The sequence below is a fragment of the Nyctibius grandis genome, chromosome 3, assembly GCF_013368605.1.
Source record: "Nyctibius grandis isolate bNycGra1 chromosome 3, bNycGra1.pri, whole genome shotgun sequence".
Lineage (NCBI taxonomy): Eukaryota > Metazoa > Chordata > Aves > Nyctibiiformes > Nyctibiidae > Nyctibius > Nyctibius grandis.
In genome coordinates this window covers 114,615,159-114,629,650 of record NC_090660.1, presented here as the reverse complement: position 1 = coordinate 114,629,650, position 14,492 = coordinate 114,615,159, and the positions used below count along the sequence as shown (strand labels likewise).

The following is a 14,492-nucleotide window of genomic DNA, read 5'->3' as shown; positions in this document are numbered from 1 at the left end:
GGTCATGCTTTTCCCAGCACTCTCCAGCTTCATCCCTCCTCCTCCTCCTCCAGACCCCAACCCCAAACCCCAGCAGCCCCTTGGGTGGTCCCGGCTGGAGATGGCTGCCCACCACCGCTGCCCTCCCCACGCCCAACGGTTGGACCATACCTTCTTGGCTCCCGTCAGAGCTGCCTTCTGCAGCTTGTTGTAGCAGTACTTGGCGTAAGTGCTTATGGCCACCCCTGGAAGAGAGAACAGAGAGCGAGGGGGGGGTCAACTCTGGGTGACCAGGGGGGTGTCATGGGTGGGGGGGTCTGTCCCCTGCCAGGGGCGTGAAGCTCATCCTGGTGCCAGGGTCCTCCTGGGATGTGGGGCAGCGCCAGTGCTGCTCCATCACCGCTCCTTGGGGGGTGGTTTGAGGAGGACGAGGTGTCCCCCCGTCCCAGATGGCATTCACCCCACCTCACAAGGGGTGTCCCCAAGAGCCTCAGACCTTGGAGAAGACACATCCTGTACCCACCTAACCTGGAGCCCCCCTCGGCTCCATCCTCTCCCTGGTGGCCTCGTGCAGGGATGTCCTGGCTATCAGGGCCGATTTGTCACCCCATAGCCATCAATTCCACTGTCACACCCCCCTACACCATCCATCTTCTCCTCCTGGTGCCACCACTTCCACCCTCATGCCTCTCCACACCATCTATCCTCTCCTGATGTGCTTCAACAAGGAGATGACACCCTCAACCCTTGGAGCATCCCTGAGCTGCCAAAGGGCTCATCCCAAGGGAGATTCTCCAATATCCCGCAGCCAAGAACCCTGGAGACCTGGTGGTACCTTCTGGACCAGCCCAGAAGATGCTGGCAGCCTCATAAATTCTAAAAATAGGCAAATTGAACAAAAAAAATCCATCATCTGGGACCTTCAGACCTTTAGTAGCTTCGAAATCATGGTGCCAGCACCAGTCCTGCCACCGGAGCCATGTGTCCTGGTACATCCCAAACCCATGTGCTGGAGTCATTGAATCATCGAATGGTTTGGGTTGGAAGGGACCTTTGAAGGTCATCTAGTCCAACCCCCCCTGCAACGAGCAGGGACATCTTCAACCAGATCAGGTTGGTCTTTGGATGCAGCCCACGAGATGGTTGGCTTTCTGGGCTGCGAGTGCATGTCGCATGTCCCATCTGTCACCCATCAGTGTCCCCAAGTCCTTCTCCACTCTCCACCCACCCATCCATTCCCCAGTCTGTACGGACACCAGGGGTTGCCCCAACCCAGGTGCAGGACCTTGCCCTTGGCCTGGTGGAACCTCATGAGGTTCACATGGGCCCAACTCTTCCAGCTCATCAAGGTCCCTCTGGATGGCATCCTGTCCCTCAGGCGTGTCAACCTCACCACTCAGCTTGGTGTCATCTCCAACCTTGCTGAGGGCGCGCTCGATCCCACCGTCTACGTCATTGAAGACGTTAAAACCATTTCTTGAGGTGCCTCCACCCCACCCCCAGCTCCAGGTCCCAGCCCCACCATCGCGGGGCCTCCGGGTTGAGGTCCCTCATCTTGCACTGGGACCTCTTGGTTTCATCCAGGACCCAGAGGGATGCTGGGAAAAGTGGCTCACCCCACATCCGCCCCCCAAGGGTGCTCGTGCCCACCTTGGGGTCATCCGTCAGACACCGAGAAACCCGTCAGCGTCTTCTAAGTTCCTACCTTCCTCCTCTTGTTAATTATTATTAAATTTATATGTTTTTCTATAATATATTTATATATAATATTATATATGACATTATGTATTGATATATAACGCTATGTATTGATATATAACATATATAACATTATATATTTATATATAATGTAATACACTGCTATATATTATAATTACATTATTAATATATAATATTATATATACATATATATTGTATATATATTGTATATTGTATAATATATATTGTATAATACAATAACATATTATATGATATTCTATTAATTTTATGTGACATTATATATTGATATATAACATTATATATAACATTATATATCGCTATATAACATTATGTCAACCATTACATATTTATATATAATATATAATATAAATTATATAATATAAATATTATATATTATAACATATGGTGCACACTATGTTATGGAAACTATTATATATTTATATATAATATATAAATTATATAATATAAATATTATATAACATAGTGCACAATACGTCATGTAAACCATTATATATTTATATATAATATATAATATAAATATTATATATATTATAACATATAGTGCACAATACTATATATTTATATATGATAATTATTTCTATAATATTATATATTTCTACATAACACAATATATAATATTGTAAATTTTATATATATTCATATTATTTATATCAATTCATTTACCTATTATAGACCATATTTATATAATTTATATTTATATTAAATATTATGTTTAATAAGTAGATATGACATTATAGATATATTTAAATATACCATTCTATATAATTATATATTAATTACTGTATAATTATATATAGTAATATATATAGTATATACTATATATATAGTAATATATAGTACTATATAATTATATATAGTAATTATATATAATTACTATATATAATCTATATATATATTTTATATATTATAATATTTATATTATATATAAAATATATATAATATGATATATACTATATATAAAAATGTAATATATAATATTATAATATTATATATATAATTATATATAATTTTTATAGATAATCTATAAAAATTATATAGATAATTATATAGATAATTATACAGATAATACATATAATATATAATAACTATATAATTATAATATATATAATTAGGCATCATTACATATAATATTATATAATTATATATTTTATCTCCATTATTTTTATTTATCTTTATCACACCATCCTTTATATTCCATCATTCCCATATAAAATCCCTTCCTGCCCTCGGGGGTCGCCCCCCTCCCCGTCCCCCCCCCGGCACGCGCAGCCCCTCCAAGCAGCGAGCAGAGCCGAGGGGGAGCTGGGGGGGGCGGGGAGGAGGATGGCTACTGGGGCTACGAGAGAGCAAGCCCAAGCGAGCGGGGAGGGGCCCTACCATCGTGCTCTTCGATATGGGGCTTGGGTTTCTTTCTCAATTTGGATTTCTTCTTATTGGTCCTTTCCAGGATGTCTTTAATGTGCTGGGTCACTGGGAAACAAACAAAGCGATGAAGAGGGGGGCGGAGGGGAGGGGGCAGGCGGGGGGGCAATCGAAAAGGGAAAGTGAAAATGGGAATGATGGTGAGGGTGAGAAATGAAAGTGAAAGTGAGCATGGAAAGAAAAAAATCGTGAAAATGGAAATAAAAAAGAAACTGAAAATGAAATTTAAAAAAAAATGAAACGGAAACAAAGTGAAACTGAAACCAAAACCAAAACAAAGTGAAACTGAAACCAAACCAAAATGAAAGTGAAATCAAAACAAACTGAAAGTGAAACCGAAACAAAAATGAACCGGAAACAAAATAAAAATGAAACTAAAACAAAATCAAAACGAAACCGAAACAAAAACGAAACAGAAACAAAATGAAACTGAAACCGAAACCAAAAATGAAAATGGAACGGAAACAAAATAAAAATTAAACCAAAACAAAATCAAAATTAAACCGAAACAAAGTGAAACGGAAACAAAATGAAAGTGAAACGGAAACAAAATGAAAGTGAAACAAACTAAAGATGAAATGGAAACCAAAACACAAACGAAACCAAACCAAAATACAAATGAAAATGAAATCGAAACTAAATAAAAATGAAATCGAAACTAAATAAAAATGAAATCGAAACTAAATAAAAATGAAATCGAAACTAAATAAAAATGAAATCGAAACTAAATAAAAATGAAATCGAAACAAATAAAAATTCAACCAAAACAAAATAAAAATTCAACCAAAACAAAATAAAAATTCAACCAAAACAAAATAAAAATTCAACCGAAACCAAAAATTCAACCGAAACCAAAAATGAAACCGAAACCAAAAATGAAACCGAAACCAAAACCAAACACAAACGAAACCAAACCAAAATAAAAATGAAAATGAAACAAAATACAAATGAAAATGAAATCAAAACAAATAAAAATGAAAATAAAAAGGACCATGAAAATAAAAAAATAGTGAAAATGGAAATAAAAAATCATGAAAATAAATTAAACTGAAACAAAATAAAAATGAAACTGAAACGAAACAAAAATGAAAATTCAATGGGAACAAAATAAATATGAAAATGAAAACAAAAAATAAAATGAAAATGTAAATAAAAATGTAAAAAAAGAAATAAAAGTGAAAATGAAAATGAAAATAAAAATTCATGAAAAGATAAAAAAATGAAAATGGAAATTAAAATAAAACAAAATCAAAATACAAATAAACAATAATGAAAATTAAAATAAAAATGAAAAGAAAACTAAAAATGAAAAGAAAATCAAAAAAGGAGTAAAATGAGAATAAAATAGAAAAGAAGATATAAAAGAAATATAAAAATGAAAAGGGAAATGAAAATAAAGGAAAATTTAAATGAGAATAAAAAGTAAATAAAATGGAAATGAGAATGAAAATTAAATGAAATTAAAAATAAATAAAATGAAAATGAACATAAAAAAGAAAATAAAAATGAAAATAAACATAAAAATAAAATAAAAATGAAAATAAAAATATAAAAATTAAATAAAAATTAAATAACAAATAAATAAATGAACATAAATCTGGAAATCAAACTAAAAAATGACAATGAAAACAACAACTAAAACCCAACGGGGCGACGGCTGGCGGGCGGGTGGCGGAGCACGGCTGGAGCGGAGCTGGGCGCAGGCGCGCTGCTGGGGGGGTCCTGGGGGGAGCCCGGGCGCCGAATCCAGCGTGAGGGTGGCGACGGCCATGGAATGAGTGTGACACCTCTGCTGGGGGCAGGGACACGGTGGGGGACATGGGCAGCCCCCACCCTGGCTGTGATGCGGTGGTGGGGTCTCCCCTGCTTGGTGGTACCTACCTGTGCCACCAGCTGCTTGTCCCACCCCACCACCCTTGGGGACGCTCTCGCACGCAGGGCTTTCTCCACCACCCTACGACTTTCCCTGTGGACACCTCGGTTGGGTTCATCTAGTCTTGTCCCCAAGCTGGGCAGATCCACCATGGCTCCATGGGATGTTGGTGTCCCCCAGACGTCCCTGCTTGGTCCCTGGGTTCCCTTGGTTCCCTGCCCAAAGGGCACCGAAAACAACCAGAGCGATTCGAGCTCCATCTCCCAAGGTTGCTTGGCCAACGGCAAAAATCTGGACCCCCCCCCAGGATCCCCATATCTGCCTCATCCACCACCCACTGTGAGATGGCACCAAGCCACAGGACGTGGGGACACCCAACCCTCCAGCCGTGCCATGGGTGGCCAGCAGGCAGCATCCCCTCCTGCCAGACTCAGGGCAGAAGCTGATGATCCCCGTGTCCCTGCCAAACCGGATCCCATCACCTCCAAGATGGCACCAGCGGTGAAGGAGTGGGGATGACTAAGCCCAGGATTGGAGAGGGGCTTCTACAACTCCCACCCATTTGGGGTCAAATAGCCAAAATTTATGTCTCTTCTATTTGCCATGACCAAAAACCATCTTGGGAGCTAGGGATCAAGCTGGGTGCCCCTCTAGTATGGGGTTGGTTTTGGTCCAAAGCTACTTGAGAAGCATTTGGAGATGGTGATGGTGAAATCATAGAATGGTTTGCGTTGGATGGGACCTCTAAAGGGACCACCCTGGAGCTGCTGGACCAGAGGTCCATCCAGTCACCATCTCTGATTCCCAGAGAGGGACTATAAAACCAAATCCACAGAGGACTCACAGGCCAGGAGAAGTCCAAGGACTTCTCGCTTATGGCCAACCCCAGCAGTGGTGACGCTGAGCCTGCAACAAAGGTGTCAAAGCTCATTTCCTGTTGGGTCTCACGCTGGATTTCCATGCACCGGGGAGGAAAAGATGGTGGTAAAGCCAGCACTGTGCTCACTGCACCTCGGGGAGGGCTGTTGGTTGAGTTTCTCCTCCACCTTTCAACGAGGAGACTCAAAAATGTGAACGCAAAGAACAAAATACTCATAAATCAATGGGTTGCAACATCAGCAGGTCCCAAAGCCACCGGGCAGCTGTTTCTCTCTTACCTTTAGTGTCGTTCACTGGATCCATGTGCCTGTAAATGTATCCTTCTAGGTAGGAATGAAATTTGGGAGTGGGTGGGAAAAAGGCCAAACAAATGGCCATGAGCTCCCAGCCCCGGGCCAGGCTCTCGTAACGGAAGTTCTCGGTGGTCTGCCGGCACAGCTGGATGTAGAGCTCGTCTCTCAGACCCTGCATGCTCCAGCCTTTGGTGGCGATCTCCAAGGCCACGTTGAGTTGGTCCGTCTTGGCCCGCCGATCCCCCATGTACATCTGAATCAGTTTAAATATCTCGCACGCCTCTTTCTTGACGTTGCGGTCGTTGGTCATGATCATGGGTTTCTTGATGGACTCGCTGCTCCAGGCCAGCATGTTGGCGATGGACACCTTCCTGCGGAAGAGCCCTTGGGTGTGCTTGTTGAAGTGCTTGGAGGCCCAGTTCTCAATGTCCGTCTCTGAGGAGGGCTTCCGCAGGTTGAAGGTGGGGAAGACACAGCTGGCGCTAGGCATCATGTTCCTGGTCTGTCTGCTGCTCTCGAACTGGGCGCAGGCACCGAGATCCTCGGACTAGGAGACAACAGCCAGACAAGACAATGTTACTGACAGCATGGCCGCACCAACCAACCATCCATCCAACCAACCATCCATCCATCCAACCAACCATCCATCCAACCAACCATCCATCCAACCAACCATCCATCCATCCATCCATCCAACCATCCATCCAACCATCCATCCATCCATCCAACCATCCATCCATCCATCCATCCATCCAACCATCCATCCAACCATCCATCCAACCATCCATCCAACCATCCAACCAACCATCCATCCAACCATCCATCCATCCAACCATCCATCCAACCATCCATCCAACCAACCATCCAACAAACCAACCAACCAACCAACCATCCAACAAACCAACCAACCAACCAACCAACCAACCAACCAACCAATGAGTCAACAAACCAACGACCCAACCACCCAACCATCCCACCAACAAACCAACCAACCAACCAGTCAACAAACCAACAAACCACCCACCCATCCACCCAAACAACAAACCACCCAACCACACAACCAACCAGTCAGCAAACCAACTAACCAGTCAACAAACCAACCAACGAACAAACCAACCAACCAACCATCGCAGCATCAAGAGGTCACCCCGCGCTCGCACCAAAAGCTATGTCCTCTCCAAGTAGCTGCTTCTCAATCCCATCATGGGCTGCTGGTTCCTCCAAACCACGATCAAAATGGATGTTGTTTCATTACATCTCACGTGTTGAGGGACACAAGCTGCCCAGGATCTAACCTCACCTGCAGAGCACCCAGCTGGGTAGGACCTCTGCAGAGCACCCAGCTGGGTAGGACCTCTGCAGAGCACCCAGCTGGGTAGGACCTCTGCAGAGCAAAGGGTACCCTTGCAGACCAGTGTCCTTCTACTACTGGAACCAGCACAGCTTATGGATATCACCCCAGGAGGTGGAGGGTCACACCAAAACAGCTGATGCCCAGCATGGAGAAAGGCAAACAAGGGCACTTGGGATGGACTGTTCCCTGGTCCTGCAGCCAACCAACATGGCTTCATTGTCTGTCAGCTCCTTCTTCTGCAAGTGCAACGGCTGGCCCAGCATCACCTGGGCTTGGTGGCCCCAGGGATGTGACCTGTGGGCAGGTGGGAGGTAAGCCCTTCCCTTGGCAGAGAAGGACATGCCACACCGTCCAGATGGGACATTGTTGTCCCCACTATGTGCAGGGGAACCATGTTGGTGGCCCCAAGCGGGGACCGTGCATAAGGTGACTGCAGTGGTGCCACGGCCTTGGGGCTGGGCTTTAGATGAGGAACAGAAGAAGAAAAGCAGGAGGCAGAACCAAGAGGGAAAGAGCCAGGGCCATGTGTGGGTGGCAAGTCCAGGAGGGGACAAGGAAGCGACCCAAAGAGCCACCAGAGCTGCTGGTAGACGACCGAGCCTCTGCTTCTTCAAACAAGTCAGAGTTTCTTCTCTCCTTGCTCAACAGCTCATCCCTTCCCAGCATGGAGGTTTCCTCTTTCCATTGATGTTGCTCAGCTCCCATCTTGCACCGCAGTGACGGTGGCAGGGACCTGGCCATGGGGACACAGAAGCTTCACCCCCTGAGGGACCCAGCCCTGCCATTCCTATGGAGGCCACATCACCTGAAAGGTCCTTCTGTGTCCACCAACATCCTGGTCAGCTGAAGGCACATGGGGCTTTCTGGGTGGGAGGAGATCCAGCACTTGCTCCAAGGCTTCTTGCTCTACAGCCATCGCTGTTGTGGCTCTTCCAAAAGCTGGTCCACGGGCTGGGCCACCACCACGCTGTTCATCCAGGGCACCCAAGGAGAAGCAAAGGACCATGTCGGCTGGGGACATCTGCCTTCTCCAGCCAAGTCCACTCCAGCGGACAGCGCGGTCACACTGGGGAGCGACAGGCAGCAAATTGTGATGGATCCTCTCCTGCTACTGTCAATATACAATTAGCTTCAGCCCTAATTAGCACAGTCCTAAATGAACTTGGGAGAAGCCTAGGGTGACAACAAGGGGATAAGCAATTGGGTGGCAACGGCAGCTGGCCGTGACCTTCTGGCAGGGGATGACCCTCCTTCTGGCTTGGGGATTAGGGGAATGCTCAAACCCAAACTCAAGCGCACTGTGAGGGAAGGAGGACCTGGTGCCACGTGGATGGGGTTGGATGCACCCCAGTGTAGGGCCAACATGGGGACATGTTGTTGGTGACATCAGGCACATCCCTGGCACATCTCCTGCGTGCTTCTCTCCTCCCCCAGGTCTCATCTCCCCACACATCACCCCCAGCATCGTTTTGCTCCCAGTTTCTTCTCCGTTTCTGGCACATCTTGCTGTTATGGGCAACGTGATGACTCTGCACAAAGCTCCCTGCCAGAGCTGGCCACAGGTCTACAGAGGCTTCCACTTCAACCAGTGGTGAAGGTCTCCAGCTGATGGGGGCGCAGGAAACCGAATTAAAACCACATGACAATGTTAGATGCGATCATCAAATGGTTTGGGTTGGAAGGGACCTTCAAAGATCATCTAGTCCAACCCCCCCACCATGGGCAGAGACATCTCCCATTGGATCATGTTGCTCCAAGCCCCATCCAACCTGACCTTGAACAATTTCAAGGATGGAGCATCCACAACTTCTCTGGGCAACCTGGTCCAGTGTCTCACCACCCTCATGGTGAAAAATTTCTTCCTCATGTTCAACCTAAACCTACTCTCAGTTCAAAATCGTTGCCCCTTATCCTGTCATTAAAGGCCTTGGTGGTCATCATCACCACCAATAAAAGATGAGATTAAACTGTCTCCAGACATGGACAAATGGCTACTGGCATCTCCACCAGCTGTGTGCCAAGACCAGCCAATGGGATGAGTTTATAAAGACATACAGATAAATAAATACCCTCCCACGGACGAGGGGGACTCTCAAGTCCCGAGGTACCAGGCTGGTCAATCCCACCACCAGGAAAAACTCATGAGGAGCAAAGCAGCTGCTGGGAGCCAGTTCCCAGCATGGATGGAGACCAGCTCTTGTTGGAATGGGTGTCCTTCAGCTTGAGGACAACATAGAATCACAGAAGCAACCAGGTTGGAAGAGATCATCGAGTCCAACCATTGCCCTGACACCACCATGGCAACTAGACCATGGTACTAAGTGCCATGTCCAGGCTTTTCTTAAACACCTCCACAGATGGTGACTCCACTCCAACATCAGGCAGGGTCAACCAGACAGGAACGCCTGGGCAGCAGAGGAGAGTCCCACCACACCCTGAGCTCCACGTAGAAGGTGCAAGAGCACTAATGGTGGCAGCTATTCCTCCTGGCCAACGCGAGCATCCAAAGCGGGTTTGGAGCTCACCCAGTTTTGGGTTTGAACGTCCTCATGCAGCGCTGAGTACTTGGGGACATTTGTGCACGGGGAGGTTTCTTCTGCTGCCTTTGGATGTGACGCTCCACCAATGTCCTTACACATTCCCATGGGTAAAAAAGCATTTTCCAGATTATTTGGTGTTTCCCAGGTCCATGTCCAGGGTATCTCTCCTCCTTGGTAATACCAAGCTCCATCTTCCAGGTGGCTTTCCAGGTCCGATAGTTACCCTGGTGAGAACAATCTCCACACATGGTGTCATCATCCATCTACAAAAAGCCCTCACAGCCTTTCCTAGCATCCTTACATCAACCCTTGATGCATTCCAACGCAAATCAAGTGGTCTTCCTCCAGAAACCCTTGTCTTCACCTCCCCACCTCTGCAGCTCGCCTCTGGGCTCGGGGCAGCGTCTCTGACAGGTCTCATGACAGGTCAGAGGGGCAGATTTTGGGTGTCGGATGCTGGAGTGGAAAGAACATGAGAGCTGAAAGGCAGAAGCCAGGAGACGCTGATGGGAAACATCTGATGGGCTGGAAGATGGGCACAGGGGATGCACCAGCTCCAGCAGGTCCAGGTCAGAGCCCATGAGGGGGCTATTAGCAGCAGGAGGACTACACCGTCACTGGAGTGGTCTATGGCGGCCCCAGGAGCTCCTCTGGGATGGAAGCTGGGGGCAGGAGGCGTCTCCAGGACCAGGGCAGCTCAGTCCCAGAGAGAGGACAGGCAGCTCAGAGCCCTGGGAAGCAGATCCTTGAAAGCTGGTGCGCTTGTGGCTGTTTCATCCCAAGGTTTTGAGGGACAACTTGCTAAGGAGCAACTGCTTTGAGGGACCAGCTTGCTAAGGAGCAACTTTGAGGGACCAATTTGCTAAGGACCAACTTCTTTGAGGGATCAGCTTGCCAAGGATCAACTTCTTTGAGGGACCAGCTTGCTAAGAACCAACTTTGAGGGACCAGCTTGCTAAGAACGAACTTCTTTGAGGGACCAGCTTGCCAAGAACCAACTTCTTTGAGGGACCAGCTTGCCAAGAACCAACTTCTTTGAGGGACCAGCTTGCCAAGAACCAACTTCTTTGAGGGACCAGCTTGCCAAGGATCAACTTCTTTGAGGGACCAGCTTGCCAAGGATCAACTTCTCTGAGGGACCAGCTTGCCAAGGATCAACTTCTCTGAGGGACCAGCTTGCCAAGGATCAACTTCTCTGAGGGACCAGCTTGCCAAGGATCAACTTCTTTGAGGGACCAGCTTGCCAAGGATCAACTTCTTTGAGGGACCAGCTTGCTAAGAACCAACTTTGAGGGACCAGCTTGCCAAGGATCAACTTCTTTGAGGGACCAGCTTGCTAAGAACCAACTCTGAGGGACCAGCTTGCCAAGGATCAACTTCTTTGAGGGACCAGCTTGCTAAGAACCAACTTTGAGGGACCAGCTTCTATGAGAAAGCAGATCTGGCAGCCAGGTTGACAGCACTGTCAATCCCAACGTGTCGGGGAGTAGACAGAGGCAGGAATCATAGAATCATGGTTTGGGTTGGAAAGGACCTTAAAGCCCATCCAGTTCCAACCCCCTGCCACGGGCAGGGACACCTTCCACCAGACCAGGTTGCTCCAAGCCCCATCCAACCTGGCCCTGAACGCTTCCAGGGAGGGGGCATCCATGGGGGTGCTCCCTGCGATCAGATGGGACAGCCTGCACCAGAGGGACGAAGCTCCTCAACTTACTTTCAATCCTCACTGGAAAAAACTCCTGGAAATTGCCTCAGAGCTACTGGTGGGTCTGGTGATGGGTTCAGCCACCACTTAGATGGCTGGAGCTGGGGTGGTGGGTCAAGACCCCAGCTCAAATGTGGCGCTGCCCTTTCCTGCTCACCACCAAAGCCAAGGGCCCTTGACGCTGTGGTGCAGGGCTAAGGCTACCATGGTGTTGAGGCTACCATGGTGTAGAGGCTCCCATGACGGCGCTTGGTGGCTACCAAGGCATGGGATCACCCTGGGGACCACCCCGCTGGATCTCCAGTGGAGGCAAGGATTTAAACTGGCTTTACAAGAAGAAGGGGCTTTAACCAGGAGGGTGGTGGGGACGTCACGCTGCCATGTATTGTGGTCTGCCCAACCCGAGGAACCCAAGGAGATGCCATGTGGTGGGTGAGGACTGGTGGTGTGGGGCACCCCAACGCCGATGGCATCCCTGAGGACGTTACCTGAGATGGATGAAGGTAGGGCTCGGGGGAGGCCAGGTTGGTCTGCACGGAGACGCTCTTCTCCAGCAGGATCTGGGGGAAGCCCAGCTTCTCAAAAGTGTTCCTCTTCCAGTGCTTGTTCTCCTGCTGCGCCAACGCCTCGTCCTCGCTGAAGGCTCGCACCACCGGCCCCGGCATGGGCAAAGGGAGGGCACCGTCGCTCTCGTAGCCCGAACCGTCCTTTTGGGAGTCCCAGCTGCTCCGTTGCTTCATGTGGTAGTGGGCTTGTTGGGCTTCCCAAGCCAGGCGCGCCTGTGCCAGGAAGGGCTCGGGGAAGCCCCGCGCCGCCTCCGCCTCCGCCGCCTTGCTCTCCGTACGGTTCATCGGTGACCTGTTGGGTCCCGGGGTGGCTCGTTCCTCACCCAACACCTCCCGGTCCCCTGAGCCGTCGGTGGAGGAGGCGTTGGGGTCGTGGGATAGGGAAGGCTTCCGGCTTTTCCTCTTTCTGGTAGAGGGTGAGTAGCCGGTGGAGGACAAAGTGTCCTGTTGGCTGGACCATGACATGGAGTCCTCGCCCTGGGCCACCTGGCCACCCGTTGGGCCAGGGCAGAAGTCAGGTCCCTCCATGCTGCTGTAGTCACCTGATTTGATGTCCAAGCGTTGGTCCCGCACCAGGCAGGGGCTGTGCTGCAGCGAGTAGGAGCCGCCGATGGGGTTGGGGGAATATTTGTGCCTCAACCCCGTCTTCATCTTGGGGCTGGAGCCCGATTGCTCGACGTAGACCAGTTGCCTGACGTACTCCTTGCCGGCGGGGCTGTACTCCAGGCTCATGAACCGGTCGGGACACTTCTGTTTGGTGAGGACCAACTGCTGGTAGGGCGAGTTGGAGCCTTGCTTGGGCGACTGCAGGAAGGGGTGAGGTTTACGGATGGGTGACTTCTGCGGCGAGGCGGCTTTGTAGCTCCCGCTGGCTTCGTATTGCATGTCCACGGGGGGTTCGTCGTAGATGGGAGCCTGGTACTCCATGGGGGGTTCCTCGTAGAGGGGGGGCTCGTAGGCGTAGCGGGGCGAGGAGGGTTGCGACTCGCTGGAGTGCTTGCGGTGCTGGGCTTGGAGCGGGGAGCAGAAGGAGTCCCCCCGGCCGAGCAGGGGCGAGCAGCTGCCCACGTGCTCAGCCCTCTTCAAGAAGGGCGACTGCTTCCTCTCCGGGAAGAAAACGGAGTTGTCAGGGTCGGGGGCGAAGGTTTGTAGGTTGGGCGACTGTTGGCCCCCCGAGGGGCGCCTCGAACGGGTGCCCGGTTGGTTTTCGGGGGCGTAGCCGTTGCCTTGGTGCAGGAGGAAGCTGGGCTCGCGGTCGGTCACCTTGATCAGCATCCGCTCCTTGGTGCCGGCGTTCCATCGCAGGGACGATGTCCTGTGGGGAGAAGCACAGCGCTGCCATCAGTGAGAGAAGGCCCCCCATGCCCCAGGACCCTCCCAGACCCTTGGCTGCAGCAGAACCCAAAGGATGGACATGTCCAAGCACCCCAAGCCTCTCCCATCAGCTGAAGAGCACGCCGGTGTTGGAGACACCAGGGAGGTGGTGGAGTCACCATCTCTGGCGGGGTTTAAGAAAAGACTGGACATGGTGCTTAGTGCCATGGTCTAGTTGCCAGGGTGGTGTCAGGGCAATGGTTGGACTCGATGAGCCCAGAGGGCTCTTCCAACCTCATTGATTCTGTGATTGCCACCATCCCAAACTCACTGGCACCAGCCCACAGCCCCCCGAGCTCCCACAGACCTCAGCAAACCCCAGCGCACAGGAAGGATGCACAGGCTGGAAAGCCAAGCCCTGAGAAGCCATGACACCCACAGGATCACAGAATGAATCAGGTTGGAAGAGCCCTCTGGGCTCATTGAGTCCAACCATTGCCCTGACACCACCATGGCAACTAGACCAGGGCACTAAGTGCCATGGCCAGGCTTTTCTTAAACCCCTCCAGAGATGGTGACTCCACCACCTCCCTGGGCAGCCCCTTCCAATGGCTAATGACCCTTTCTGAGAGATGTACCCCTTGGAGTACATCTCTAGGTGACAGCCCTGAATCAGCCCTTCCACCAAGGCTCATGCCTTGGTGCTCTTGGAGCCAAACGGTGATGGAGGAGCGAGCATGGACACCCGCTGGGGACAAGCCTTGGGGCAGATGTACGTTTGGGACATGTACGGTTTTTCTTCTCAGCAAGGGTCATTAGCCATTGGA

General features: G+C 49.3%; 1 protein-coding gene across 3 annotated transcripts in view; it reads right to left on the bottom strand.

The window, feature by feature from the left end:
* ARHGAP39 (Rho GTPase activating protein 39) overlaps positions 1-14,492 on the bottom strand; it is a 165,431-nt gene that overhangs the window by 5,422 nt on the left and 145,517 nt on the right. For 2 of the 3 annotated variants that reach the window (XM_068395735.1, XM_068395734.1), the window contains exons 4-7: positions 12,274-13,666; positions 6,172-6,733; positions 3,097-3,189; positions 151-224 (exon numbers count right to left, since the gene is read on the bottom strand). In XM_068395735.1, coding sequence (XP_068251836.1) covers positions 151-224; positions 3,097-3,189; positions 6,172-6,733; positions 12,274-13,666 — 2,122 coding nt within the window. The remainder of the gene's footprint in view (positions 1-150; positions 225-3,096; positions 3,190-6,171; positions 6,734-12,273; positions 13,667-14,492) is intronic. The other variant, XM_068395736.1, reaches the window with a different exon arrangement.